Source organism: Pongo abelii, chromosome 6 (assembly GCF_028885655.2).
Source record: "Pongo abelii isolate AG06213 chromosome 6, NHGRI_mPonAbe1-v2.0_pri, whole genome shotgun sequence".
In the NCBI taxonomy this organism is placed as follows: Eukaryota; Metazoa; Chordata; class Mammalia; order Primates; family Hominidae; genus Pongo; species Pongo abelii.
In genome coordinates, this window is record NC_071991.2 from 137006516 (window position 1) to 137034284 (window position 27769).

Genomic DNA, 27769 nt, shown 5'->3' on the forward strand with positions numbered 1-27769 from the left:
CAGGAGCTCGAGACCAGCCTGGCCAACATAGTGAAACCTTGTCTCTATTAAAAATACAAAAATTAGTCGGGCGTGGTACATGTGCCTGTAGTCCCAGCTACTCGGGAGGCTGAGGCAGGAGAATCGCTTGAACCTGGGAGGTGGAGGCTGCAGTGACGCAGTGAGCAAAGATCGTACTGCTGCACTCCAACCTGTGCTGCAGAGTGAGACTCCTCTTCAAAAAAAAAAAAAAGAAAAAAAGAAAAAAAGGACAAATCCCGTAACAAGAGTAGCGGAGGGATGGGTCCAGATTCCTTCTTTGTACCGGAGTTCAGTTGTTTCAAGCATGGTTTTACATTAAAGAGGCACTATCTGTTTGTTGCAATGCCATCTGACTTCCTTCACTGACAGTAAGGCACGGAACTCAAATGGAGGCAGCACTATCCACGGTGGTGCCATCCACTCACTTCCTGTAGGCCAGGAAGGGGCGGGTCCAGCCTTGAGACCCAGCCCCCTCTGACTCTGGAGACAGCAGGGCCTGCCATGATACACACAATTCTCACATCTCCAGGCTCTTCTCACAGGATTCCCTTCCCCTCCTGATCCTTATAGACTCTGTTGCTCTCTTGAGCACACCCCTTTTCCCTGCAGATGTAGGATGTGATTATTTATTCTTTCACATCCCAAGTACCTCAGGGTTGAGAGGCGGAAGTGAGACCCTCCATTACCTTCCCATCCACCAACGGCTTCGTATTTTTTTTTTTTTGACGGAGTCTCGCTCTGTCGCTCAGGCGGGAGTGCAGTGGCACTATCTCAGCTCACTGCAACCTCCGTCTCCTGGGTTCAAGCGATTCTTGTGCTTCAGCCTCCCGAGTAGCTGGGATTACAGAAGTGCGCCACCACGCCTGGCTAATTTTTGTATTTTTAGTAGAGACGGGTTTTTACCATGTTGGCCACGCTGGTCTCGAGCTCCTGACCTCAGCTGATCCGCCCTCCTTGGCTTCCCAAAGTGCTGGGATTACGGGTGTGAGCCACTGCAACCGGCCATGACTTCATTTCGTCTCCCCTTCGTTCACTGAGGCCTTTGCCACTGGCTGGATCTTCCTCTCCAAGCCATTCCCTGCCTTGCCAGGAAGGCTTCAGAAGTCACAGGTCCGTTTTCAAACACCCTGGCTTCCCGCTTATTTCTCATGTCCAGTGACTCTTGTTTTCAACCCAGTACAGCCACTCATTCCCTGGACCGTCAAACCTGAAATTGCTCCACCTCCAGAAACTACAAGTTCAAGCATCCTGTTTTCCCAGCCACATTCTTCCTCCATCCAGCTCATTCCACTATGACTATGATAACCCTTCTCTGCATTGACCAGAACACCACGTTTACTTGGATCCCCTCCCATCTTCACTTCCTTTCCCTTTGGGCAAAGCCTCCAATAGCCATCATTCTGGATTACAGTTACTCTCTGGCTAGCCTCATCAGCTTCCTTGTCAATCTGTCTTCTTCTCTTATCAGTCTGGCAAAAATTCCACCTGGACAAACCTAGATCAGAAGACTGATCTGTCTTCTCTATGCCTTCACCTGGGGAGATGAGTTACACTATAAACGATTCATGTCGAACCTCAGGGCTCAAGAATTCCACCGTATTTCTCTGGTCAGTTTGCTCTGCCACCTTCTGCTTCAGCTACCTAAACTTTCTACCCTTCTAAACCACCCTCCACCTCGTTCTCAACAGATAACCTCATTGCCTACTTCTGAGAAGCAGAAGCTGTCTGACAGGACTCCCTCAACTTTTCTCCATGAGACCAGCACATACGCTGCCATCCACACGCCCCTCGTCCATCCATCCTTCCAGTGACACTGGCCCATCCCTGTGCTCTGAACCCCGTCTTAATCTCCCTGACCCCGCCCCAGTCACCCCTCTATTTCTTCTCTTGCATAGCCTCACTTCATGAAAGGTTGCTATTTCTTCACCTCTCACTTGGTCTTTCAACCTGCTAAACTGGTTTCTGCTTTTACCACTCCACTGAATAGCTGCCACTGCGTTACTGACAACTTGTGAGTTGTTAAACCGAATGGGCATTTTTTTCCAGACTCATTTGACTTGTGTGGCAGCAGACAGATCTTTGCTCAACACAGATCTAACCAGCTATTCCTTTGCTGAAGAATCATTTAATGAGTTCCCATTGCTTTTTGGATCAAGATTAAAAACCTTAACATGTACGGCCTGCCCTGGCTGACTGGATGCATCACTGTCTCACCTACTGCCTTCTGGGATGGGTGCATGGTCCTGCCCATGGGGGAGTGTCCTGTCCATACAGGCAATGCCCTGCCTGCTTATGCCCATCCTCTTCCTCATCCTTCACAGGCCACTTCCTGGGAGTCTTCCTGGTTTGCCCCCAAATGAGGCTCCCCTGTGGGTATGCTCTCATCACACCTGATACTTGTCCTGGTAGCAGCCTGGTGATTTGGGCATCACTTATTTTATACCATTCTCTCTCACGGACTGCAAGCTCCAGTGGGCAGTGCCGTCTGCTCTGCTCACCACTGTACCCTGGCACACAGCACGCTGAAGAAATCAATGAGAAAATCCAAACCCAAACTGGACTGGGTCCACTTGGGATGGTTCTGGGAGCAATCTTTGGCCCTGAGACTAGTTTTGCACTACAGAGACTACCATTTCAGGCACCTCTCTTCCTGCACAGATACCCAGAGTCAGGTTCATCCAGCTCTGGGCTCTCCTCTTCCCTCCTTTTCAGTGTGAAGCCAACTGCAGGCCAGGGACCCAGTCCAGCCACTGCCCACTTTCTTTCTTTTTTTTCTTTTCTTTTTTTTTTTTTGAGATGGAGTCTCGCTCTGTCGCCCAGGCTGGAGTGCAATGGCACGATCTCGGCTCACTGCAACCTCCGCCTCCCGGGTTCAAGCAATTCTCCTGCTTCAGCCTCCCAAATAGCTGGGATTACAGGTGCGCCCCACCACACCCAGCTGATTTTTGTATTTTTAGTAGAGACAGGGTTTCACCATATTGGCCAGGCTGGTCTCAAACTCCTGACCTCAGGTGATCCACCTGCCTTAGCCTCCCAAAGTGCTAGGATTACAGGCATGAGACACCACGCCCGGCCCTGCCCTCTTCGTAAATGTTTTATTAGAATGCAGCCTCACTCATCTGTTTATGTATTGCATCTGTGGCTGCTTTCAGCTACAGTGACAGCTGAGTAGTTGTTACCAAGATCTTATGGCCGCAAAACCTAAAATATTTAGTGTCTGGGCCTTTAAAGTTTGCCGATCCCTGGTACGAAGCATCAAGCAGGACACCTACTGTGTGCTATGGGGAAAATCGAGTAAGTGTGTCATGGTGACAAACGGATGGTTCAGGGTTTCGATTGGAGTGATTCTCTTGTCAGCGTCAATGGTCAGCATCTTCTTCAACAGGTCAATGAACTCCCGCCGGTCAGCCTTTTCCACCAACATGTCGCTCCCTTCCAAATCTGTCGTCATGTTCACCTGGACGCAAGTAAGGACAGGTTACCAAGGAAGACCCCAGCGTGCCTCCCCTCTCCTGGCTCCCCTTATTTTTTGCCCTGCAACTTCCTCCTGATCTCTCAAGCCCCCTTTCTCAGAGTTCCCAGGAACTCTGCCCCTATGGGAGGCACCACCCACATGTTGTCATTGCCCACAGGATGTGGCTTTTCTCTCTGCAGGAAAGGCAGAGAGGGGCTGTGCCCCAGGAAGGGGAGAGGGCCACTGCTGGGACCTGCAAATATATCTGAATGACAGGATGTAAACTGCTCCTGCTTTCATCAGTTAAGTTGAAATGCAGCTTTCATCACTCCTCATTAAAAATAACCACAAGATGAAAAGAGTTCTGGAGACTGGTTGCATAACAATGGGAGTGTTAATACTATTGAACTGTACCCTTAACAAAGGCTAAGATGATAAATTTTAGGCTATGTGTGTGTTTGCCACAATTTTTAAAAAAGAGTCACGGCCAAACAGTAGAAATAAGATGCAAAAAAGTCTATGTATGTATGTATGTATTTAACCTTTAGAGGGAAATGGAAGGGCCTGAGTGTGCCCGTCCCCCACCTACAGCGTATCATCCTTCTCATGGCTTCCCCAGTTAGGGCCAGAATTATTTTAGTCCCTGTGTTCAATGGAGTCACCTCTGGCCAAGACAGGCAGGATACCTGAACAAAGGATTTTTCTTCCAAGGGTGAGTCTATACTGGGATCGCCTTTAAAAGTCTTGTTTTGTGGTGATTTCTGTATTTTCCAGGACATGGTCTGGAAACCAATTTCAGTTTTCTCAGATAATCTAAGCTGCTAATCAACTGACAAGCACACTTTACTCAGAATCATGATTTTTGGTTATAGTCATCTACAGTAAGAGGAGTGCTAAGTGTTTACTGGTGTATAGCTTTGTTTCTCATTGCTTTAAAGAGAAAATTCACTTTGGGTTGCCCTGGTTTCAGACTAGTTTTCACACTAAAAATAGCTGAAGTTCTAGAATTTTCTCTGGGGCACAAAGGTGAGAGCCTGTGGTCCCTACCAGTGAGCTGAGACTGTGTAGCAGATTGAATTGTATCCCCCTAAAAGATATATTAAAGTCCCAGTCCCCAGTAGGTGTGAATGTGACCTTATTTGGAAATAGGGTCTTTGCAGATGTAATCAAATTGAGTTAAGATGAGGTCATACTCGATTAGGGTGGGCCCAGTGACAAGACAAGGGAGATGTGGACACAGAGGCACAGAGGAGACACAGGACAAAAGCCATGCCAAGAAGGAAGCAGAGATTAGAGGGATGCTGCTACAAGTCAAAGAACGCTGAGGATTGCCAGAGCTGCCAGAAGCTGGGAGACAGACATGGATGCTCTTCCCCTGTGGCCTTTATAGTGAACATGGGCCTGCTGAAGCCCAACTTCCAATTTCTGGCCTCCAGAACTGTGGGGGAATGAAAGTCTGTTGTCCTAAGCCATCCAGTTCATGGCACCTTCTAACGGCTGCCCCAGGAAACATATACACTAAATCATGGGCATTAAACCCATGGGTACTAATGGGCTGGAATTCTTCTCATGATAACATCAGGAAGATAGGCCAGTACTATATTACAAGTGGGAACCAATAAACTGGAATGAATTTTTTTTTTTTTTTGAGATGGAGTTTTGATCTTGTTGCCCAGGCTGGAGTGCAGTGGTGTCATCTCGGCTCACTGCCTCCTGGGTTCAAGTGATTCTCCTGTCTCAGCCTCCCGGTAACTGAGATTACAGGCGCTCACCACCACGCCCAGCTAATTTTTGTATTTTTAGTAGAGACGGGGTTTCGCCATGTTGGCCAGGCTGGTCTCGAACTCCTGACCTAAGGTCATCCACCTGCCTCGGCCTCCCAAAGTGCTAGGATTACAGGCATGAGCCACCATGCCCGGCCAACTGGAACGATTTTAAAGGAGCTGGTATGAAGTTTTAAAAATGTTTCACACACCAAATGGTATTCTTACTAAGGCTGGCTATAACTGTTTAAGGTCAAGGTCAACCACTGCAGTTGAATAATGTGGATTTCAACCCATTATCTTCTATTACTATTGCAGAAGTCTTGCTGCCCTTGGTTTTAAAGGGCTTACGTTGCATACTCACCCATGAAGCTTACCTGGGCCATATCATCTAAACAGTTGAAAATGTACTTTCTTGCTTCTTTTGACTTAATCCCTGTCTCTGCTTCATGGTCATCTGGTGTCTGTCAAGAGAGGCAAAAGCCGACTGGTAACGTGACTCAGCTCCTCATCACTGGGACTCAAGCCTTGGAATTCCTGTGTCTTACAGAGGGTCTCTTTCCCACATTTCGGAAGAGATTTTGATTCTTCAATGACCTGCACACCTGCAATTCCTTTCTCTCTTCATCCACACCAACCGATCCCTCCTCCTTCCCATGCACACATGTCAGGGGCTGGCTCTGAGTCAGGTACGGAGCAGTCTTGCTCCATACCACAAGCTGATCAAGGTATGCCATATCCTCGATCAGCTTACAGCCTTCTCTGAGTCTAAGGAATAAGACAAGATTCCATTGTGGAAAAGCAAAGGGCTTTCCCATGCATTTTCCAATTTTATTTAATAAACCCTTATGCACATAGCTCTTGCTATGTGCCAGACATTGTTCTAAAGCACATTTATTCATTTAATAGTTTTGACAACCACATTAGGTAGCACAATTACTATCCCCATTTTCCAGATGGGGAAACAGGAAGAGAAAGCTCAAGGCACTTGCCGTGGTCATATGGCCAATAGGTGGCAGCTGGCCCCAGAGTCTGTGGCTGGGCTGCCCCTCTATTGGTGGCTGAGACACAGACATACATTCCCCAAATGGCTGGGGAAACTGCTGTTTCCAATTACTATGGATTTTTGGACTCATCCATGAGGTAATCCAGAGGTAATTAATCCTCAAAATCTTACTCAAGGACAGCACACCTGGAGCGGCTTAAGTCCTTGGAACAGCTGGACATGTGGGACTGAGGCTCTTCAATAAAACACAGCAGCAAACTCCAGCCTCACCCTCCTCCACCGGAGGACTTTTTTTTACTGGACCTGACCTTGACACTCACCCTCACAGTTGCCAAATGCCAGGCCTCCCATCAATAGCCTGAGTGCTTTCTCAGTTCCCAAATCTCTTTTCTCAGTCTTTGGTGACTAGTGGATGTACATTATCTTTAAACCATATTAGAATTTAGCTGCAGTTTCCATTAAAAAAAAAAAAACCCAAAACAACAACAAAACAAACACCCACCCACCCTGCTGCAAAAAAAGAAATACCTAAAATGAAACATATTTAAGACTTTATTATTATTTTTTTACCAGGAAAATACTTTGATTTTAATTGCTAGGCACAGATCAAAGTGAAAGCAAACTATATTTCTGTTAAAGTGAAGCCCCTGCCTCCGAGTTTCAGGTTTATGGTTACTTGTGTGAACCAGACACCTCCCTGGGCCTTAGGACATTCCCATGGGCTCATCAGGCAGCCTCTTTTGCCTGGAACCCCTCTCCCTAACCCCCACCATCCCAGCCGCCACCCCACACTTCTCTCCTGGGCAAACCCGCTTCATTCTTCCTTTCCTTTTTTTGAGACACAGTCTCACTCTGTCGCCCAGGCTGGAGTGCAGTGGCACCATCTCAGCTCACTGCAACCTCCACCTCCCAGGTGCAAGCGATTCATGTGCCTCAGCTTCCTGAGTAGCTGGGATTACAGGCGCATGCCACCACGCCCAGCTAATTTTTATACTTTTAGTAGAGACGGGGTTTCACCATGTTGGCCAGGCTGGTCTCGAATTCATGACCTCAAGTGATCCGCCCGCCTCAGCCTCCCAAAGTGCTGGGATTACAGGCATGAGCCACCACGCTCCCTCTTCATTCTTTAGGGCCCAGTTCAAATGCTCCTCCTTGCCCCTCTGCTGCAGGCAGAATTAAATGCTCCTTCCCCTTGGCACCCACACCCATTCTTGACCAGGAACAGGGCCCTTATTACAGTGGGCGGGAGCTTGTGGCACATGGTCCTGTCTCCCTCTGGACTGCCAGCTCTCAAGGGCAGAGTGGGGTTTGTTTCTCTCCCTAGCACAAATCAGACAGTCATCAAGGCTTATCAGATTAAATCCTGGGAGTTCAGCAATCATAACATGGGACTCTCACAGGTGGCGATAGGCCAAGGGAAAGAGGGGCTTCTGAGCATTCAGATTCAGCCCACACCATGTATTAACAACAGCCCCCCCCAGTGCCCTCATTTTGCTGACTGAATCAAAAGCTCCCCACTAATGGGTCTATGGCCCTCTTCCCTAAGCGCTGGGCCACTGTGAGGAGTGGAGGAGACGCTCTTCCTACCTTCAGTCTCCACAAAGGATATGGTGAGTCCGTGTCACGGTTGAAAAACCTAGTTGTCTTTGTCCCTGCGCTTAATAAATATTCAGCAGGCAAACCCTGTGTTTGTGAAATATACCGAATCTGCAAGAGAAGATAAGAATGAGGTCAGGGCTTTTCCTGTCACTATACATATGGTATACTAATGGCTCTGCTGGCTTTGAGAAAAATGAAAATGACAATTTTTGTAGGGAAAGAAGTTAACAAAAAAGAGAAAAAAGAAAAAGGGAAAAGAGAAAGGAATAAAGAAAAAATAGCAAAGTTAAGGGAAGCAAGGTTTGGGAGACAACATGACATTCCACAGTCCCGCCCATTTGTCATGTAATCAATGAAATGCTAATCCAGGCTATTTTCCAGATGAAGAATGAGGTCTTGTGAATATCTGTGTCATCTGGACCCACCTGATCATACTCTGAAGCTCCTGGATATAACGGCCAACCCAGGAACAATTCTGCAATAACACAGCCCAGGGACCACATGTCAATTGCCTCACAAAATGGTAAACCAAGGATGATCTCAGGGGCCCTGAAAAGGAAGAATGGAAGAAACCATTAGCAAGTTGGAAATGCAGGAAGCTGTTTCTATATGAATACTATCTTTCAAACCTGGGGTGCCATTACTGACTTCTCCTCTGAAGGGCCTGTGGCTCTCAGGAGAGGTGCTGTGCTACAACAACCCTTCCATTCTTTGGCTTGGTCCCCTCCATTAGTGGAGGACCCACTTAGAAGGTTGGGTGAGGTGAAGGATAAGTCTGTGTCTTTAGAACACACCTACAGGGAACCACATCTACTGACTTCATTACTTTCACACGCCAATCAGATGAGCTAACAACCATTTTAGAGATATTCTGAAGTTATCTTTTGTAGCTGAAAGTCTGGGAAACTTATCTTCAGAGAATGCCTGGTTTTTACAAAGGAATTCTGAAATGCAGGTCTTCTATTTTCTTCTGTCTCTCTAGAGATGGGAACTCACTATGTTGCCTAGGCTGGAGTGCAGTGGCTATTCACAGGCATGATCATAGCTCGCTATAGTCTTGAACTGCTGAACTCAAACAATCCTTCTGCCTCAGCCTCCTGAGTAGCTGGGTCTATAGGAATGCACAACCACACCTAACTCGAGGTATTCTATTTTCAGGAAGATGTAAAACAAGCTGTCCTCTTCCCAAAATAATGGGATTAAGTCCAATATCTGTTTATGCCAATTATCCTTTCTTAAGAATTTACATCACACTTTCTTAAGGAAACATTGCTATTTTTTAAATTAGCTTCTAAAAAGCTAATCTTCTTAAAAGTTACCTAATATTACAATTATAGAACCCCATTCATCAATATAGAGTCTGGCATCAACCAGGATTCTAGCGTAAACTCCATGAACAACCTGTTCCTGAATGTAGGAGTTCTGTCCCTTCAAGGAAATCACCTAAACCCCAAGAGAACATTTCACAGGGAGTTGGTAATCAATACTAAAGAGACCACCAGGGTACATCTTCTTTTCTAAGACTCTGTCATGATTAGGTAGGGGTATGTTTTGGACAAAACCAGGCTCAAAGTTTGAGATATGAACACAGCTTATGTTTTTTTAAAAAATATGTCTCAAGGCCAGGCACGGTGGCTCATGCCTGTAATCCCAGCACTTTGGGAGGCTGAGGCAGGTGGACTGCTTGAACCCAGGAGTTCAAGAGCAGCCTGGGCAACATGGCAAAACCCTGTCTTTACCAAAAACAAACAAACAAACAAACCCAAATTAGCAGGGTGTGGTGGTGCGTGCCTATAGTCCCAGCTACCTGGGAGGCTGAGGTGGGAGGATTGCTTGGACCCGGGAGGCGGAGGTTGCAGTGAGCTGAGATTGCACCACTCTACTCCAGCCTGGGCAACAGAAATAGACCCTGTCTCAAAAAAAAAAAAAAAAAAAAAAAAAAAAGAAAAGAAAGAAAGAAAGTGGCTCAAGGCATTCTGCTGATAATGAAATGCATTAGCCTGACTTTTGTTTTCTCTATAAATTTTCCACTTGACTAAGCGATGCTAGAAGAGGCTACTTTCCTACCCTTTCTGCAGCCTGGAATGGGAGTGAAGGGAGCTGGGGAGACCTTTCTCTTGGTTACCTTTCACCCACCTAGCATAAGAGTGGGGAGGAAGAGGGCGATCAGAAACACCCCCACTGGTCTTGGATCTTCCAGCTGAATTTTTCTCTACTGAAAAAGCACCTCCTCTTCCCCCTTTAAATTTGTTCTCATTGCTAATCTTTTTTCTTTATATAATAGTATTGAAAAGAACAAAACAAACAAAACCCAAAAATGTCTTATTACAAAGTTCTGATTTTTCACATGTAAAATGGAGTTTGGCCAGGTGTGGTGGCTCATGCCTGGGATCCCAGCACTTTGGGAGGGTGAGGTGGGAGGATCACTTGAGCCCAGGAGTTTCAGACCAGCCTGGGCAACAGAGTGAGACCCTGTTTCTTAAAAAAAAAAAAAAAAAAAAAAAAAAAAGGGCTAGGCGCAGTGGTTCAGGCCTGTAATCCCAGCACTTTGGGAGGCCAAGGTGGGAGGATCACTTGAGGTCAGGAGTCCAAGACCAGCCTGGTCAACATGGTGAAACCCTGTCTCTACTAAAAATACAAAAATTAGCCAGGCGTGGTGGCGCAAGTCTGTAATCCCAGCTATTCAGGAGGCTGAGGCATGAGAATCGCTTGAACCCAGGAGGCAGAGGCTGCAGTGAGCCAGGATCTTGCCACTGTACTCCAGCCTGGGTGACAGAGCGAGAGTCCGTTGCAAAAAGAAAAAAAAGCCAGGCATGGAGGTGTGCACCTGTGGTCCCAGCTACTCAGGAGGCTGAAGTGGGAGGATCGCTTGAGCCCAGGAGTTTGAGGGTGCCATGAGCCATGATTTGCACCATTGCACTCCAGCCTGGTAACAGAGCAAGACCCTGTCTCAAAAAAAAAAAAAAGGAGTTTATTCCTTTCCTCACAACTGGAGACTGGGTACTGGCTACTAGGTGCTTCTAGAATACCAGCCACACTTGCTGGTCTGGGCAGCAGAAGGAGTGACCGCTGGGGGCTGGAACGAGTTGCCTTGTTGCTATTTAATGAGCCTTCCATTGTCCCCATCACTCACTGCTGGGCATCCTCAGCTGCCAGTGTTCTGCTTGCCACTTCACCCCCTCTTTGGCCTTTGTCTCCTTTGGTCCCCACATTGGACTGCGCGTGTAGTGTCAGGGGCCACTCTAACTCACTGGCACTGATGAGCTGGGGATGCCTGTGGTGGCTCCAAAACATGTCCCTGCTGCACCCTTGTCTTCCATGTGACCACAAGCCCACCACCTGCCTAGGCCACCTGTGTCAGTGTTGGCCGCACACCAGGGCCCCCAGGTTCACTCATCATTGTGTGTAACTGATGAGATTACTGCCAGTTTGCCTCTAGCATTGCCTTTAGAGATCGTTTCAGTTTATTTAAAACATCACATCCCTTAGAAAAAAGAAGGGACTACCTGTTTCAGGTTTTTTTTGTTTTTGTTTTTTGTTTTTTTTTTGAGACAGAGTCTTGCTCTGTTGCCCAGCCTGGAGTGCAGTGGCATGATCTGGGCTCACTGCAACCTCCGCCTCCTGGGTTCAAGCGATTCTCGTGCCTCAGCCTTCTAGGTAGCTGGGATTACAGGCACCTACCACCGGGTCTGGCTAATTTTTCTACTTTTAGCAGAGACGGGGTTTCACCACGTTGGCCAGGCTGGTCTCAAGCTCCTGATCTCAAGTGATCCACCTGCCTCAGCCTCCCAAAGTGCTGGGATTACAGGCAGGAGTCACCATACCTGGCCAGAAAAGAAGGGAATATCTGAAAAGAACACTACCAAAAAAAGTATTATGGTGTCAGAACCTGCTTTTCTCTCTACCCTCCCTGTTCTAGAGTCAGGGGTGGCCTCCTGCCTCCTCTCACGTGGATCTAGGCCTCTTCATGGGAGGAGAGTTTTGGCCTGGACTGCTGGCTCAAGGATCAAGCACATTCTCACCTCTGTCCCCCAATTCTTGTCACCTGGCCTCTTGGCTGGCCCTTGCCCTCTTGCAGCCTGACGTTTGATGTTTGACGCTCCAGTCTGTAGGTTTGGATGTTTGACACTCAAGTCTTAGGAAGAGGCTGGTCTGGCCCCAGGGGACTTCTCTGAACTTGACTATGGGCCTGCCCTTCCTATTAGGTTAGTTACGTGGTTCTCATGGCCCGGAAGGTGGTTCCTAACCCACGGGAACCTCGTTTTCCAGTTTCCATTCCCCAGTGATGAACAAGGCAGACTGCAGCAACTAAAACGGCCACACAAAGGCACTTTAGTGATGTTCTTTAGCAGAAAACACCAGACATAGATTTAGACAACTGACGTGACATGAACGGGGCCTGGGAAAATTGCTTGTAGTACACCAAGAAAATGAAATGGCAGCCATTCACGGTACCACGATACGTGCCGCAGAATGTTCCTGCTGCGACCATAAAGAACAAATGCCCAGGCATCTGGCTAGGTGGCTGGGAGACAGTACTGTCCGTGAAGGCCTCTGATGCTGGGAAAGCCACATCAAAGCACACAGGACAACTCGAGTTGAATACAAAACGTGTGTCACAGAAAGACACAGACATAAAAATCGAGCCGACACAGCACACCACATGCTCTAGCGGCTCCCACGTTAGAAAACAAAGCAGAACACAAGAACAAAACAGAACACAAAAAACAAAACAAAAGCCCCAAACACAAACCTTTCCTAATCCCTTCGTCTCCCAGCAGCTGCTGCCCTAGTTCTCGGCTCCCCTTCAAGGCCCACTCTCTGGAGACAGTCATCTCCCCCTGCGGTTCCCACCTCTTCACCTCACAGCATTTGCTCAGCCTCCTCTAATTGGAGTTGGACACTGCGTCACTGACGCGCTGCACTTGTTGAGATCAGCAGTGATCTCCATGCTGTCACACCCGTTGATCAACTTCTTAGCTCTGTGACCCGGGAGCCGCATTTTTTTCACGCGGGTGATCGTTCCTTCCTGCCCTGAAACACTTATTCTTGGTCTTCATGACATCGCTCGCTCCCCATATGTGTCCCGCCTCTCTGCTTGTGGCTTGCCCATTTCCTTTGTAGGCTCACCCTCTTCTATCCAACTGCTGTGTGTTGGCCAAGTCCTAAGCCCACCGTCTTCTCTCCTTCCACCGTTGCCCTAGATAATTGTTATGGGTTGAATTGTGTCCCACTAAAAGTTATGTTGAACTCCTAATTCCTGGCACCTTGGCATGTGACTTTATTTAGGAATGGAGTTGTTGCAGATATAATTAGCTCAGATGAGGTCATACTGGAGTAGGTGGGCCCTAATCCAGTGTGACTCACATCCGTATAAGAGGGAAATCTGGACATAGATACTGACACAGCAGCAAGATGGTCATGCGAAAAGGGAGGAAGAGATTGGAGTGATGCTGCCACAAGCCAAGGAACACCTGGAGCCACCTGAGGCAGGAAGAGACAAGGAAGGCTCTACCCCTGGAGCCTTCAGAGGGAGCATGGCCCTGCTGACACCTTGATTTTGGATGTCTTTTGTTTTAAGCCAGATATTTTGTGGTACCTATTTCAGCAGCCCTAGGAAACTGACAGTCATCTTACTCCCTCCATAGGTTTAAATTCCATTTGTATTCCCAGGTTTGTCTCCATCTTGGAATTCTCCTTCTGGCTCTAGATTTACATTCTGGAAGCCTGGTATTGCCTCTGGAATGTCTCATAGTCATCTCCAATTCCATACGTCTAGAAGGGAACTCTTCTCTGATCCCTCTCTCTAAACATATTCCTTCCACTGTCCTCCTCATTTTATGAAATGGAATCACCACCCTCCAGCTGCTTAGGCAGAAATCCAGGAAAGATGTTTGATTTCTTCATCCCCACCGTCTATCCACTAACATGGCCAGCTCCAAAGTCTCAAGTCAGCCCCTGATTCTCCATCCCCCCTGCCGCAGCAGTGGCGCTGGTCACCCCTGCATCACCTGGAGCTTCCACTGCAGCCTTTCCACTTGTCTCTCCCTTCCTTGTGCCCACTTCCTCCATGGCAGCCACAGGGAACAGATGGCACCCCCCCCGCCCTTGCCGTAAGCCTTCAGGGGCTCCCCACTGGACTTGGAATGAAATCTAAACCCCTCCATGGCCACGGGGCCTCCACAATTGGGACCCTGCCCACCTCTCCACCGTCACTGCCAACCACTCTCCTAGCTTAACACGTTGCAGGCCTGTTGGTTTCTTTCCATTTGCAAGAGTACCCGGAGCTCCTTTGGAGCTAGAGTCTTTGTGGGATGCTGTTGCTTCTGCCTTAAATGCTCTCCCTGCTGGCTGTCACATGGCTGCCTCCTTCTCATCCCTCAAATCTTAGCTCAGCTGTCACGCTACAGACAGGCCTCCCTTGACACCAGTTAGTCTTCATATAGGGTGCCATAAATGCCACTTCACAGCACTTTCTTAACCTGCTCACTGTCTGTCTTCCCTGACCAAGTCTATGAGGGCAGCGCAGGCATTCGGTAGCCACTCATTAAGTATTTGTTGATCAAATAAACCTTTATTAAATATAAGAAAGTGTTAAAATATGGATTAAGACAAAGCTCTAAGGCAGTGCAGACAAAAGAGAGTAGAACGGCTGAATCATTATGCAGCAATCAAGGCTTGGGCATGAGGGGGCAGGATTTAGCCCAAGGAGGAGCAGAAGCTGAGGCCCAGAGAGGGGCACGAGCATCCCGGCTCACGCTCACCAGGGCAGGGCAGACAGCAGGAGTGCCGAAGACACCTACTTGCAGGTGGCCAACAAAAGAATTACAGCAAAAGTGACAGAGAGGAGGAGCAGGAGGGCTAGAAGTGGCACCTGGGTCATGCAGGGTTAGGACTTGGGACCTCAGGGATTTAGCCCAAACCTCTTATTTTATGGCCATTGTCATTACGCCCTCTAGAGCCTCCGTCTTAGCTCTTATGTTGAAGCCTTTATCCCGCGCAGTCCCACTGCAACATGCTAAATCGCATGCTCTTCCATCTGGGCCTCACTACAGCCACCTGCTGCTCTCTTGCCTTTGGTTTTAACCTTTTCCAATCCACTCTGGATCCCTCTCCCATCCCTAAGGGTGCAGCCTTTTCTCTGCACTCATGAGACATATTTCGGATACAGCCTGCCCCAATCCCTGCCCGCTTCCATTCTTCCTTATTCAAACAGACACTGCCCACTGTATCTGTGCTGGCTCTACCAGATGACAAGCATACAAAGATCAATGACATACTCAGACCAGATTGGTCCAATAAATACTAACTGAGCACCCACCGGCCCCACAGAACCATCTTAAAGAATTTCCTCATCGCTATTTTGGGACATCAAAAATACTTTAAACATATATATGAAGTGTCAGACAAAATCTGCACCTAAGAAAGAGGACTCATTCCTTTCCAACACTCCCAAAGCAAGCCACTAAACATTCTTGTTCTGGAGAAAGAGAGTAAATAATTGCCTTTTTTTTTTTTTTTTTTTTGAGACGGAGTCTCGGTCTGTCACCCAGGCTGGAGTGCAGTGGCCGATCTCGGCTTACGGCCAGCTCCACCTCCCGGGTTCACGCCATTCTCCTGCCTCAGCCTCCCAAGTAGCTGGGACTACAGGCACCTGCCACCACGCCCGGCTAATTTTTCGTATTTTTAGTAAAGACGGGGTTTCACCATATTAGCCAGGATGGTCTCCATCTCCTGACCTCGTGATCCGCCCGCCTCAGCCTCCCAAAGTACTGGGATTACAGGCATGAGCCACCGCACCCGGCCAATAATTGTCATTTTTGACACACAAATACGTCTGCATATCTGCCTCTACTATACCTCCTGGAGGGCAGGGTCTGCATCTCACTTGTCCTTGATCCTCAGCCTGGCACACAGAAGCTGCTTTGTAAACAGCTGCTCAACACCCAGCCCATAAACCCTCAGGTAAGGGAGGTAGTTCCCCATCTGGCCCACGGGAATCTTTGGGGACTTCAGACCATTTTGCTGTGATCTGATCTTGCAGAGGCCTTGTCCCCCTGCTCTGCTAGTCTATAAGGCTCGGAGGTCCTAGAAGTTCAAAGTCAAGTCCAAAATGTTTCTTTTCATCCAGCCCACCTGAAGCATGTTGGATGGTTGCTAAAGCATGCTTAATCTTCAGGGAAGCTCATTCTTACTGATGGTCATTCTGAGCCAGAATTTGTTTCAAGCTGTCCTCACTCACTTATTAGAATATTCAACCACCATTTACTAAGTGTTTCCTCTGTGCCAAGTACTGTGCTGGGTGCTAAATATCAAAAAGTAAACCAGACCCCGCGGCTCTTCCAGGAGTTCACCATCTAGCCAAGATAGCAGCATAGCGACATCTGACATACAATGTGTGAAGTGTGTACATAGTACACAAAGATAGGGGAAATTGGAGGAGGAGGGAGAAAGCAGGATGGGCTTCCCAGGAGAAGTCTGAGCTGAGCCTTAGTAAGTGGCCAGGCAGGGGTGGCTATCACACACAGAGCAGTGCAAGTCCCCCAACCCCCATGTCACTGCTGTATCTCCAGTGCCTAGCACACAGCCTGGGCATGTAGGTGCTCCATACACATTTGTAGAAGGAATGAATTTACGTCAAGTGCACACCCCCAGCAGTTGCCAGTTTTCCCCGGAGCTGGCAATGCCACCTTGTCAGTACCTCCTATGTGAGAGGCAGACAGCTTGGCCTTTCTGTTTCAGAGTTTACATGGTTTTTTGGGTTGATCATCACATTTCGGTTGCTTCCACGGGGGCTGTTCCTGTTCTCGGTTCGGTTTCAGGCAGGTAGGGCTGCTGGTTCCTGAATACTGTGAGTGAGCATTTCCAGGTTCTGTCATAACTGATCTCTCATTTGCTGTTCCTCACCTTCCCTGCTACAGCTCCACCCCATGGAACCATCTTAAAGAATTGCCTCATTACTATTTTGGGACATCAAAAATACTTTAAACACACATGAAGTGTCAGACAAAATCTGCACCTAAGAAAGAGGGGGATAATTTCTTTCCAACATTCTCATAGCAAGACACTGAAAATTCTATCTTTCTATAGAAAGAGGAAAAACAACTGTCATTTTGGACACCATCAATATGGAAGCTTTGATGATTTAGCTCCACTCGCTCTCTTGACTGCATACACTGAGAAGCATTTCCAGGTCATGTCCAGATCATATGACCCTGCAGGGGAATGGCCTCCAGTGGAGGTGTAGAGGCTGCAGAAGTCAAGAGGGCATGGCCCGCACTTGGGATCCCAGTGTTCACTGGGTTGAATCCCAGCCCTGTCAGGTACTGGTTGTGTACCTACTTCTGGGTACAGGTATGAAGATTAGGTTAAACAGAGCATCATAGGGGGCACCTTACATAGGCCCGGCACAGAGTAGGCAGCCAAACAATACTAAACCACTTATCTATAACACGTCTAAGTCCATGTGAAAGCAATGAAATAAACAGATCATCCCTCTTCCTTATTTTTTTTTTTTCTTTTTGAGACAGGGTCTCGCTCTGTTGTCCAGGCTGGAGTGCAGTGGTACAATCTTGGTTCACCGCAACTTCCACCTCCTGGGCTCAAGCAATCCTCCCTCCTCAGCCTCCTGAGTAGCTGGGACCACAGGCACACACCACCACACCCAGCTAATTTTTGTATTTTATGGTAGAAACAGGGTTTCACCATGTTGCCCAGGCTGTTCTTGAGCTCTTGAGCTCAAGCGATCCTTCCTCTTCAGCTCCCAAAGTGCTGGGATTATGGGTATGAGCCACTGCACCCAGCTTCCTCATTTTTTAAAGCCACTTTCTTTCTGATATGGAACACTCTGTTGAAATATATTAAAGCATATCCACTAAACAACTGTTTCATTTATTTACACAAAAAGGTGAAAAGATTAATATAACCAACAGTGAAGTACCTACCACCTAGCTTTAGAAATAAAACTCCCTGGCCGGGCGCAGTGACTCACGCCTGTAATCCCAGTACTTTGGGAGGCCGAGGTAGGTGGATCACCTGAGGTCAGGAGTTCGAGACCAGCCTGGTCAACATGGCGAAACCCCGTCTCTACTAAAAATACAAAAATTAGCCAGGCATAGTGGCACGCACCTGTAATCCCAGCTACTTGGGAGGCTGAGGCAGGAGAATCGCTTGAACCCGGGAGGCAGAGGTTGCAGTGAGCCAAGATTGCGCCACTACACTCCAGCCTGGGTGACAGAGCAAGCAAGACTCAGTCTCAAAAAAAAAAAAAAAAAAAAAAAAAGGAATAAAACTCCCTATCCACAATCCTCTTGCTTCTTCCTTGTGTAGAGAAATACTACCGTAACGTAGTGTTCCTTTTATTTCATCTCACATGAATGCTGGGTACATGCAGTAATGAAGACTGAAAAGACAGACATGCCCTTGGGCTGCTTGGAGTCCTAACAGTGTGCCAGGCTAGAGGTCAGAGTGATGCCCAGGGAACACAGCCCGGGGAACATGTTTGGGAGGGTGGTCCCATGGGTCTGAGGACCCTGGCGGGCAGAGTCAACCCGTATTACTGTGTCTGCTTATGGCGTCGGCGGCAACAAGGGCTGGGACGCAGGGTTCAGGGTATAGTCCCTTGCTCACCCCAAACACTTTGATCAAGTCTGAGACCAGAGTCAATGTCTTGCTCATTTACATAGTTCACTGATAAAATAAGGGCAGGGTTCACTGCCACTTCGAACTTGGGTAATAAATCTGCAGTGCTAATCGGAGTGCATAGGTGGAGCTGTGCATTTCTAGAAAAATGTTACTCAATTTCTCTGAGTTTTTATTTCACCATCTATAAAATGTGATTATTAATCTCGCTTTTTCTCTTGTCTCTACGGCAGCTTATGAAGATAAATTATGGTTGGCAGAATTATAAAGCAGTCTGAACTCCTTGGAAGCAAGACACTCTATTAGTCCATGGTATTTTATAATCACTGATATTATAAGGTGTACTCGAATTGAACTGCAGAGAAAAAGTCCGTTCCCACAAATACATGTAGATTGAAAGTAACCTCAGTATGGCTGGGGCAGAAGCAATCAAAATGTAAAACTGTATTTCAGATGGGTTGTTAAATCTTATGTTTCCACTGCAAAAAAATAAGGAGACTTGCATTGCTGTCTTGAGCTCTGAGCCTCTGTTTGAGCTGGTGACCAGGAGTGGGCGGCGAGGGATTATAGTGAAGCAGCACAGGACCCAAGAAACAGTGGCAGAAATCTGAAGAGCAGGGAGGAGGAGGAGGTTATTTTAGAGGAATTGGAGCCAGAGGTAAGAGAGAGCTGCACAGAAGACAGCCAGAAAGGCAAGGGCTGGAAAGCACCTCGGGGCAGCTGCATGGAGAGACAACATGCCCTGTGACCACAGGCAAGCCTGCTGGGAAAACACAGGCAGCCTCCCCACAGGATGAATCCACACCATGCATGGGGGGATCCAGAAGGTCCAAGTGGAGATGTAGATGGTCATCGAGGTGAGCTAATCCCAGGTCAACCTGTGATATGATTCTTAAAAAGACACACAGCTTCCTAGGCAAACAGGAGATCAGAGAGAAATAGCTTTGTCTTTGATTAGGGTGATAGGTAGACAAGCAAATGGAAAAAGGGACCCAGAGATGAAGCTCTAGGAGCAAAACATGGGGGAGGTTGACAAGGGGCCCACCCATTGTGCTGGCTTCCATGGAGCCATCCTTGGAATGGCCAAGCCAAACACCGTGGACCCCAAGATCTCTGTGCACTCTGCAGCAGGGTACTTTTGCTTGGTTATAAGCTGAAGAAATTAAGGGGGAGAGCTGCTGCAAAGGAACAAGGTTCTGACCCCAGAAGGAGAGCTGGGGGGACAGACATGACACCCAAACTTCTGGGTGGTTGCAGCTTGATGTAACACATGTAGCACCACTGTTGCAGAGATGTTCTACCTAAGGGGCCGCTGCTGATGTCCATAAAAGTGTGTGCTAAGGAGGATCATTTCAGACCCTCACTGATGATTCTGTCATAACTGAGTATCTTCAGCTATCACCAATATAAGTGCTGAAGACTTCAGAATGAACCATCATATCCATATGGAGGTTGACATAATTGCAGTTGGGTCTAGATGTTGACATCATTCTCATGCCACACTTGGACAGTCTCCTAAAGGATGCAGGCTTCCTTGATTCAACTGGCCATTCCCTGTATAATGTTAGAACCAGATTGGCGTTTTTTTCTATTCATATTGGCAGTGAACATCTTGGCTCTGAATATGTACTAAATACACACACAAACACACACACACACACACACTTTTCACGCTGATCCTTCGTTCTTAGTCCTCCTCCAACTCTGCTAAGCGTAGCACCAAAATCTAACTCACTTTTTACATGCCAGAGGAGAAGGTTGCATCTGCAACTGAAATGAATATAATCTCCAAAGGCTTCTGGTGATGTTGGTGCAAACTGGAAACCAGTTCTCAGATGTCCAGAGCATACTGGCCTCTAAATTTGTGGTTATGTGCTTGTGCATGTAGAATAAAGTGAAGAAAGTACAGTCAGGGACATGGATCCACCTAAACGATATTGACTTGACTTGGTGAAATAAGAAAAGCAAGAAGGGAAGTAAAGGAAAGAGAAGAAAAAAAGAAAACTATGAATTGTAATGTCAATGAGGAAGGTTCCCAGAAGAACCAGTTTGGACTCCATGATGAGTATTTCAAAGATACTCACGCTGCTCTGTAATTCCTGAGATCCTTATACTCCTGACACGGGCTGTGCCTGCTTTACCCATCCCCAGCCTGGGTGGCCCAATATCCCCCAGTCTGGTCTCTGGTGCTATACCATGAAGCTCTGCGTTGCTGAAGAAAGCCTGTTCTGGCCTCCCAGCACTCTACCAGACTACAGGGTCACCAGGCCACGCTTTATGCTTGGTGACTTTTGCCAAAGAATGTGCTCAACAAATGTTTGCAGAAGCACCTATCAGACACAGAAATGGAGCCATGTGTCTCTGCAGGTGCCTATCTATGTAATCTTTTCATATGTATACTGCTCCAGGCTCTTTTTAAATGTTTTTGATTTATTTTTTTAATTATGAAAGAGAATACATAATACAAAGAAGTATACAACAAAAACATATACCTTAACAACTTATTGGAAAACAAAGACCAGTGTCACTGCCAGCCAGGTGAAGAAACAGAGCATTGTCAACATCATAAAAGCCCTGTCATATTTCCTCCCATGCACTGTCCCTCCTCCTCAAAGGGGCTCTGAAGTCAGCGTGTGTGGGAGGTGACATGCAGCCTGCACACTCAAGCCTGGGTATGGGTGCGCATCGGTGGGGCGGCCCCCATGCCTCAGCTGTGCTCTGCCACTGGCTCAGATGAGGCTCCTGCCCAGGTGAGCGCAAAGGCCAGAGGTTGAGAATCCTAACACAGTGGCTGAGGAAGGAGCCAGGCCTCAGCCATTCTTTTATGATGGTCCTCATCACGGATCCTTTTGTTGATTGTTTTTCTTCCGACTCATTGTTAGTCTGTTGACTGAAGCTGAGGGTTGAAACTGGGCATTTAGAGCTGTATTGGGAAGCCTGCTGATTCTGGGAAGGCCTAACCCAAGTCCCACTGTCACCTGCTGTCACTTGTCAGCTTTCTAGGACCACTCTTCTTTTCTCTGCACTGGCAGGGGATTTGGAATTTCAGTTCCTGTGGATCAAGTGCAGATGTGGCATCTTCATTTTATTCAGCCTGGTGATGTTACCCACTTATAGTGATCATGAGATGTGAGGCTGGGGAAAAGACTGGTCTCTTCCACACTAACATATTAATTCAAGGTTCACCCTCTACTCTAGATGGATGCATACTAAGAAAGTAACATTACTTATGTGCAACTTTACTGATTTAAATGCAAAACTTCTCATTGCTTCAACATTTAGCTTCAACTGGTTCATGATGAGTACTCGGTAAGTGTTTGCTGGATGAATGAATGAACCAACAACAGGCAGAAGAAACACCATGCTTTCCTTTCCAAGGTTCCCGGTGTCTCCACTGGAGAAGCCCCGAATCCCCAACTCTCAGACGAGTGACTGTGCCATAGACAAGGCTCATCTTTGGGGTATTTTCTTTCCTTACAGCACCATCTGATCATGTGGCTTGTGGAGCTAAGTCACAGCCAGTCTTTATGGCTGACAGTCTGGGATAAAAGACAGAAACTTGTTCCTTCTTTGAAAGGGAGATACATTCAGTGTCACCAGCCGGAGACATACCAATTAAGAGAACAGAAGCCAGAAACTTGAGCTATGAAAAGGAACCCACTGAGTAAAAATGCCAAACACAAGTTAGAGAGTGAATTTCCATTGCAGCCTGAGGGATATTCCAATAAAACAGGTATCGTCTGAGGAGGTCTCCCCCACTGCATTGTGTGTTAGGTGGAAAACTACTGAGAAAGCAGGGCCGAAACCCACTAATACCCTACCTAAGCAAGTTTCCAAATAAAGCCACTACTCCTGGCTGATGGAGTAGGCCCTGATCCTGTAAGTACAGGACGCGGCCTGACTCTAAGCAGGCAGGTGTGAGTGCGGTGAAGGGAGCCAGGTGGATGAGGCTGGCCTTGCTCTCTGGAGACGTGCATACCAGCAAAACAGGACTCACTGAGGGTATGTTTTTTACCCAATTTTAGAGCAGGAAGCATCCACAGAGTAAATGTGGCCACGGCCCGTCTGCTCACAGCACTCTTGGTTAGGACCTGCTGTGGTCCGGACAAGAGCGAGCTCTCATGGTGACTGGTTGGTTATTCCAGCAGGAGTTAGGAACAAGAAGATCTTGCCAAACAAAATGGGCATAAACTCCAGGTCTCCAGCCAAGGGCAGGTTACTCAGGGAAAACCTTCCAACACTCAACTTTTCTTAAAGGAGCTGAAAAAGAACAAACCAAACCAAACCAAAGTTTGCCTTCTTGTGATTGGGTCACAGAGGAAATACTAAACTGGCTCTTTACACCTCCCACTAGGGGGCGCCGAAGTGCAACAGACACAGGCTCCGAAAGCCACCTGAACCTTCAACTCCTATGGAGACAGAGGGACACGACCCACTGGGTAAGGGAATAAACGGTTCCCTTAAGGCTGGTGCGGTGGCTCACTCATGTACTGCCAGCACTTTGGGAAGCCAAGGTGGGAGAATCACTTGAGGCCAGGAGTTCAAGAGTAGCCTGGGCAACATAGTAAGACCCTGTCTCTACAAAAAAATTTTAAAAAAATTAGCCAGGAGTGGTTGTACACACCTGTAGTCCCAGCTACTCAGGAGGCTGAGGTAAGAGGATGGCATAAGCCTGGGAAGTCGAGGCTGCAGTGAGCTGTGATCACACCACTGCACTCCAGCCTGGGTGACAGAGTAAGACCTTGTCACAAAAAAAAAAAAAAAAAAAAAAAAGGAAAGAAAGAAAAGAAAGTTTTCAGATGAGGATACCACTGCTCCATCTTCTCATAAACCAGTTTTCTTATCCTAACAATGGGGCCTCTTTGTAGTCCAAGAGCAGGGACTCTCCTACAGTGCCTTTGGAACGGAGCAACATTCAGCAAAAGAGATGAGAATGCTCATTTTGTTCTCGTGAGCCCCAAACACTACTCCAGCCAACTGAGCTAACCAGCTTGTGGAATCAGGGAGCTGTCACACATCAACTGGGGCTTCGGGTGGAGAAGGGAAGAAAGGAAGGCAGGAGGAAGGGAGGGAGGGAGGGACTCTTGAGGGAAGCCAGAGAAGAAAGAGTGAGGGGCGGTGAGGCAGCACCTGAGACTCCTGGTGGTCCCGGACTCTCCCTGAGCACACCCAGGCTTCCCCTCCGCACCTCTGTCTGTGGCCCTGTGGAAAGCATGTCTGGCCTGGCTCCCATGGAAAGCCTTTGAAGCTTTCTACTCAAACCTTACCTGCTCTAGCACTCCCTGCTGACTGAGGCTCCCTCCTGTGCTCTATTCCTACAATGCTAACGATGTCTCTACTGCCAATTAAGCTATTTCACTCATCCTTGCACTGATAGTTTGGTTTTTTTTTTTAAATGAGAATCATCTATAATCAGCTCCTAGACTGGAAGCATCCCGAGGCCATGGCCTGTGCATGACTGATCTCTGTACACCTCACAGCATCCAGCATAGAGCCTTGTCTACCGGGGTAAGAGGGTCGGTGTCTGCAGACACTGGGTGTCATTGTTCACACTCATGAGCTGGAAGAGGCTGTGGTTTCATTATCTTCTTTCCTACCGCCAAGCACTGTGCTAAGAACAGTAAATACCCAATACACAGATGTTTGCTGAACTGAGTAGCTGATTGTGTGAAGAAGAAGTGAAAACTGGGATTTCTTACTGTTTATTTACTTTTAAGGAAATAAGTGGCTCTTTTAGTTCTTCTCTGATAATAAGGATTTCAATGGTGAAATCTGAATAGAAACCTATAAAGCTCCACTTTTTAATAGGAGAAGCTTGACATAGGGAGTTTGTATCTATCTATCTACCATCTATCTATATCTATCTATCTAGATATCTATATATATGCTGAGGAATAGTGAGTGAAAAGTGGGTGAAAAAGGAGATACTATTTATCTACCTGAAGAAGAAGAGAGAATAAGTGGAGATAGGGAGGAGGCAGCTAGGGAGATTTTGAAAATTCAATAAAAAAAAACCCATAAGCAATTAAATCCATAAAAAAAACCTGTAAGATGTTTGAAAGAATGACAGTGATCATTGGTATGAACAGCTTAGTTTCTTTTTTGCCAAAGAAGAAAAGTTTTGCGGCATCACTGGAAAGCAGCGAGGGCCTGCCTAGCAGGCCTGTCTCTGTAGTGTCAGCTGTGTAAGTAGGTCTTTGTATGGTTGTATTTAGGCTTGTCCTGGATTCCCCCAAGAGATCAAAAGTTCCTTGAGGAGACAGAACCTATATTTGCTTCCCAGGGAAGTGCTCAGCTGCCACACAGCTCAGGGTGGTGATGCACACAGCAGGAGTTCAATCAACATTAACCCACTAAATGGAGCTAACCAAATTCCACCCCCAGTCTGAAAGGCTCTGACACAGAACTGTCTAGTTCCTTTTCATTTGGCCTCAAAAAGGGTACATTTTTCAAAAAACAAAACAACCCCACATACCCCAAAATTCAACCTGAGATTCAATTTTGAATTGAAGGCTAAGTGAACAATTCTGCCTAACTCTTTAGTAATTCTTGCTTGTGTGAAAATCAAACAGAAATCTTCCCTCTTCCCTCTTCTGGGTTTCCCTGACTGTATAGAGGTTGATAGACTTCAGATGATCACAGAACCCAAAGTCACAGGCCGTCACTAGGGAGTCACAGTTCAGACCAGGAAATCACAAGGGGCGGAGAGAAGTGTGGAGGGAAACGACGTTGCGGCTTTCGGGTCACACAGTGGAAAGGCTGATGAAGGGAATACGGCACACAGTCCCCAGCCTTGTTACTTTATCCCCCCTGGGATTGCATCAATAGCTTACATGGGAGTGAGTATCGTTCCTGCTTGCACCTTCACGTCTGGTTAAAACGATTCTATTCTGCAAGCCGGAGCTTAGGTTCCATCATCTTTCCTACCGAGCAACGTCCCCCACTCTTCTCATCAGCCCAGTCTGCATCATTACGGAGAACGGAGAACGGAGGACGGCTCTTGGGATTGTCTTGCTTGGCAGTGGAGGGCGGAGCAGAGGGAGGGAGAGGGTGCTGCGGGTTTTTTTTTTCCTTTCCCCATATGTATTGTGTTCAGTGTGGACAAATATTTGTGTAGTCTGTATTTACCATTAATACTAGGATAAAGTGATTTGATTTTTCTATGGAAAGCAGCAAGGCATGGGGCGGGTGGAGGGGGAAGCAAAACCCCAAACGGAAGAACAGAAACTCTAAAAGCTGGCGTCTGAAGGTATTATTCAAAAACAATATGGGAAAAGGCAGCACTGTATTTCCTCTGTTCTTCTAAGGGGAAGTTCAGAAAAAGGTCAGAAAGAGAACAATGCAGGCCATCTATCATAGCAGCCTCTAACCTAGAGGTGACTTGCCCACTGCAGCCTCATTTCTCAGTTCTGTAATTACCACCCCTCCCACAGATTGGACGCCACCGAGGCCTATGAATTATGCATTTCATTTCCACCTCCCCACACCCCGATTCGGTGACCACTGCCGTGGCGGGCGGCTGCGGGGGGCGGGCCGATGCAGCGCCCCTTCCCCCAGGTACACGCGCAAATGTTACATGGCCCCAGAGCCCCGGTGCACACCCGCAGATGCTGCTCGTGCTGACCTTCAGTTCCCAGCCTAAGGTTTTGTTTATTGAGCAAATAAGACTAGTTACCAGTAGGGATTTTCCTAGGGGAAAACACACTGGGGCACCTTTTCTTCCCCTTCACGTTTTTATTCAGGTGAAATCTGGTTAAAATGAATATTAAGGGTGGTCTTGAAGGAGACAGAGGTGATGTAGATCCTGAGGGTATGTGTGTGTGTGTCTCCTGCTGTTAGAATTTGGGGGGGTGGGTTGGAAAGTGGGTCCCAGAAATGGATACCGCTGCAGGAACAGGAGCAACCCTGTTCCTCCCTGTCTGTGCCTCTGATTAACTGGTGCCCCTCTCCTACCAATTCAGAGGGTCCCAGAAAACTTCTGCGGCCACCTGTCTTCACAGGTGCTACTGGTATACCAAAGCAGGTACTACTCTTTGTTCAGAGTGATTTTCCTTTCAAATCTTTACAAAACGTTAGGTTTAGTAGAGAAGTTGGTTAGGTTTAGTTGCTCAAGCAACTGAGAGACCTAGGAATACCCCTGGAAGCAGACAGGGGTAAGCAGCAAGCGAAAGGGTTCCCTTGAGAAGCAAGGGTTCTTCTGTTTGGTACACCTCAGTCTATCGCTTGAAGAGGTGGTATGGGTAGGATTTTAAAAAATATTTTTAAAAAGTGACTTTAGGTACATTCAGGGAAGACAGTTCCAAGATGGGACATAAAAATAGAATATTTAGGCCAGGCATGGTGGCTCACGCCTATAATCCTAGCACTTTGGGAGGCCAAGGCAGGCAGATCACCTGAGGTCAGGAGATCAAGACCAGCCTGGCCAACATGGTCAAACTCCATCTCTACTAAAAATACAAAAATTAGCTGGGTGTGATAGCATGAACCTGTAATCTCAGCTACTTAGGAAGCTGAGGCAAGAGAATCGCTTGAACCCAGGAGGTGGAGGTTGCAGTGAGCCAAGACCGTGCCACTGCACTCCAGCCTGGGCGACAGAGCAAGACCCTAACTCAAAAAAAAAAAAAAAAAAGGATATTTAATTTCTGAGGCTGATCTGGGGAACACAATAGTAAGTGGGCTGAATATTAGGTGCAAATCACTATGACATATATTTCATTCCCTTCGGTTTTTTTTTTTTTTTTAAACTATTCTCAGGGTTGGACCATTTGTTCATAAGGGACCGACTGAGGGTTGTGATCACAGCTGTGACAGCCAGCCCTTAAGATGGCCCCTGAGGATGCAGTTCTCCTGGAAGTCAATACCCTGGTGTGGTCTCCTCTCACATTGAGCAGGGCAAACCTGTGTAACCAATAAGACAGTGCAGAAATGACAATATGTGGCTTCAGAGACTAGGCTGTAAAAGGCATGTGGCTTCTGCTTTGCTCTGTCTTGAACCACTTACTCCGGAAGAGGACCCTCAATGGCCCTGTGGAGAGATTCACATGGATGGAACCCAGGCCTCTGGCCAACAGCCAGCTCTGGCTTGCCAGCCACAAGGGTGACCCACCTGGGAAGAAGACCCTCCAGCCCCAGTCACGCCCTTGGGTGACTGCAGCCCGGGCTAAGAGCTCACCGCCACCTCATGACAGAACCGGAGTGGGAATCATCCTGTCATGTTGCTCCCACATTCCTGGAGCACAGCAACTGTGAGATAATGTTTATTGTGTCAGCCACGGAATTTTGAGG

The 27769-nt window shown here is 47.4% G+C and overlaps 1 protein-coding gene across 5 annotated transcripts in view; it reads right to left on the reverse strand.

Moving 5' to 3' along the window:
* The window catches only part of HIPK2 (homeodomain interacting protein kinase 2), a 233639-nt gene that overhangs the window by 62027 nt on the left and 143843 nt on the right, over positions 1–27769 (reverse strand). For all 5 annotated transcript variants that reach the window (XM_024249427.3, XM_024249423.3, XM_024249422.3 and 2 more), the window contains exons 3-6: positions 8269–8392; positions 7832–7951; positions 5616–5702; positions 3294–3478 (exon numbers count right to left, since the gene is read on the reverse strand). In XM_024249427.3, the coding sequence (XP_024105195.1) occupies positions 3294–3478; positions 5616–5702; positions 7832–7951; positions 8269–8392 (516 nt within the window). The remainder of the gene's footprint in view (positions 1–3293; positions 3479–5615; positions 5703–7831; positions 7952–8268; positions 8393–27769) is intronic.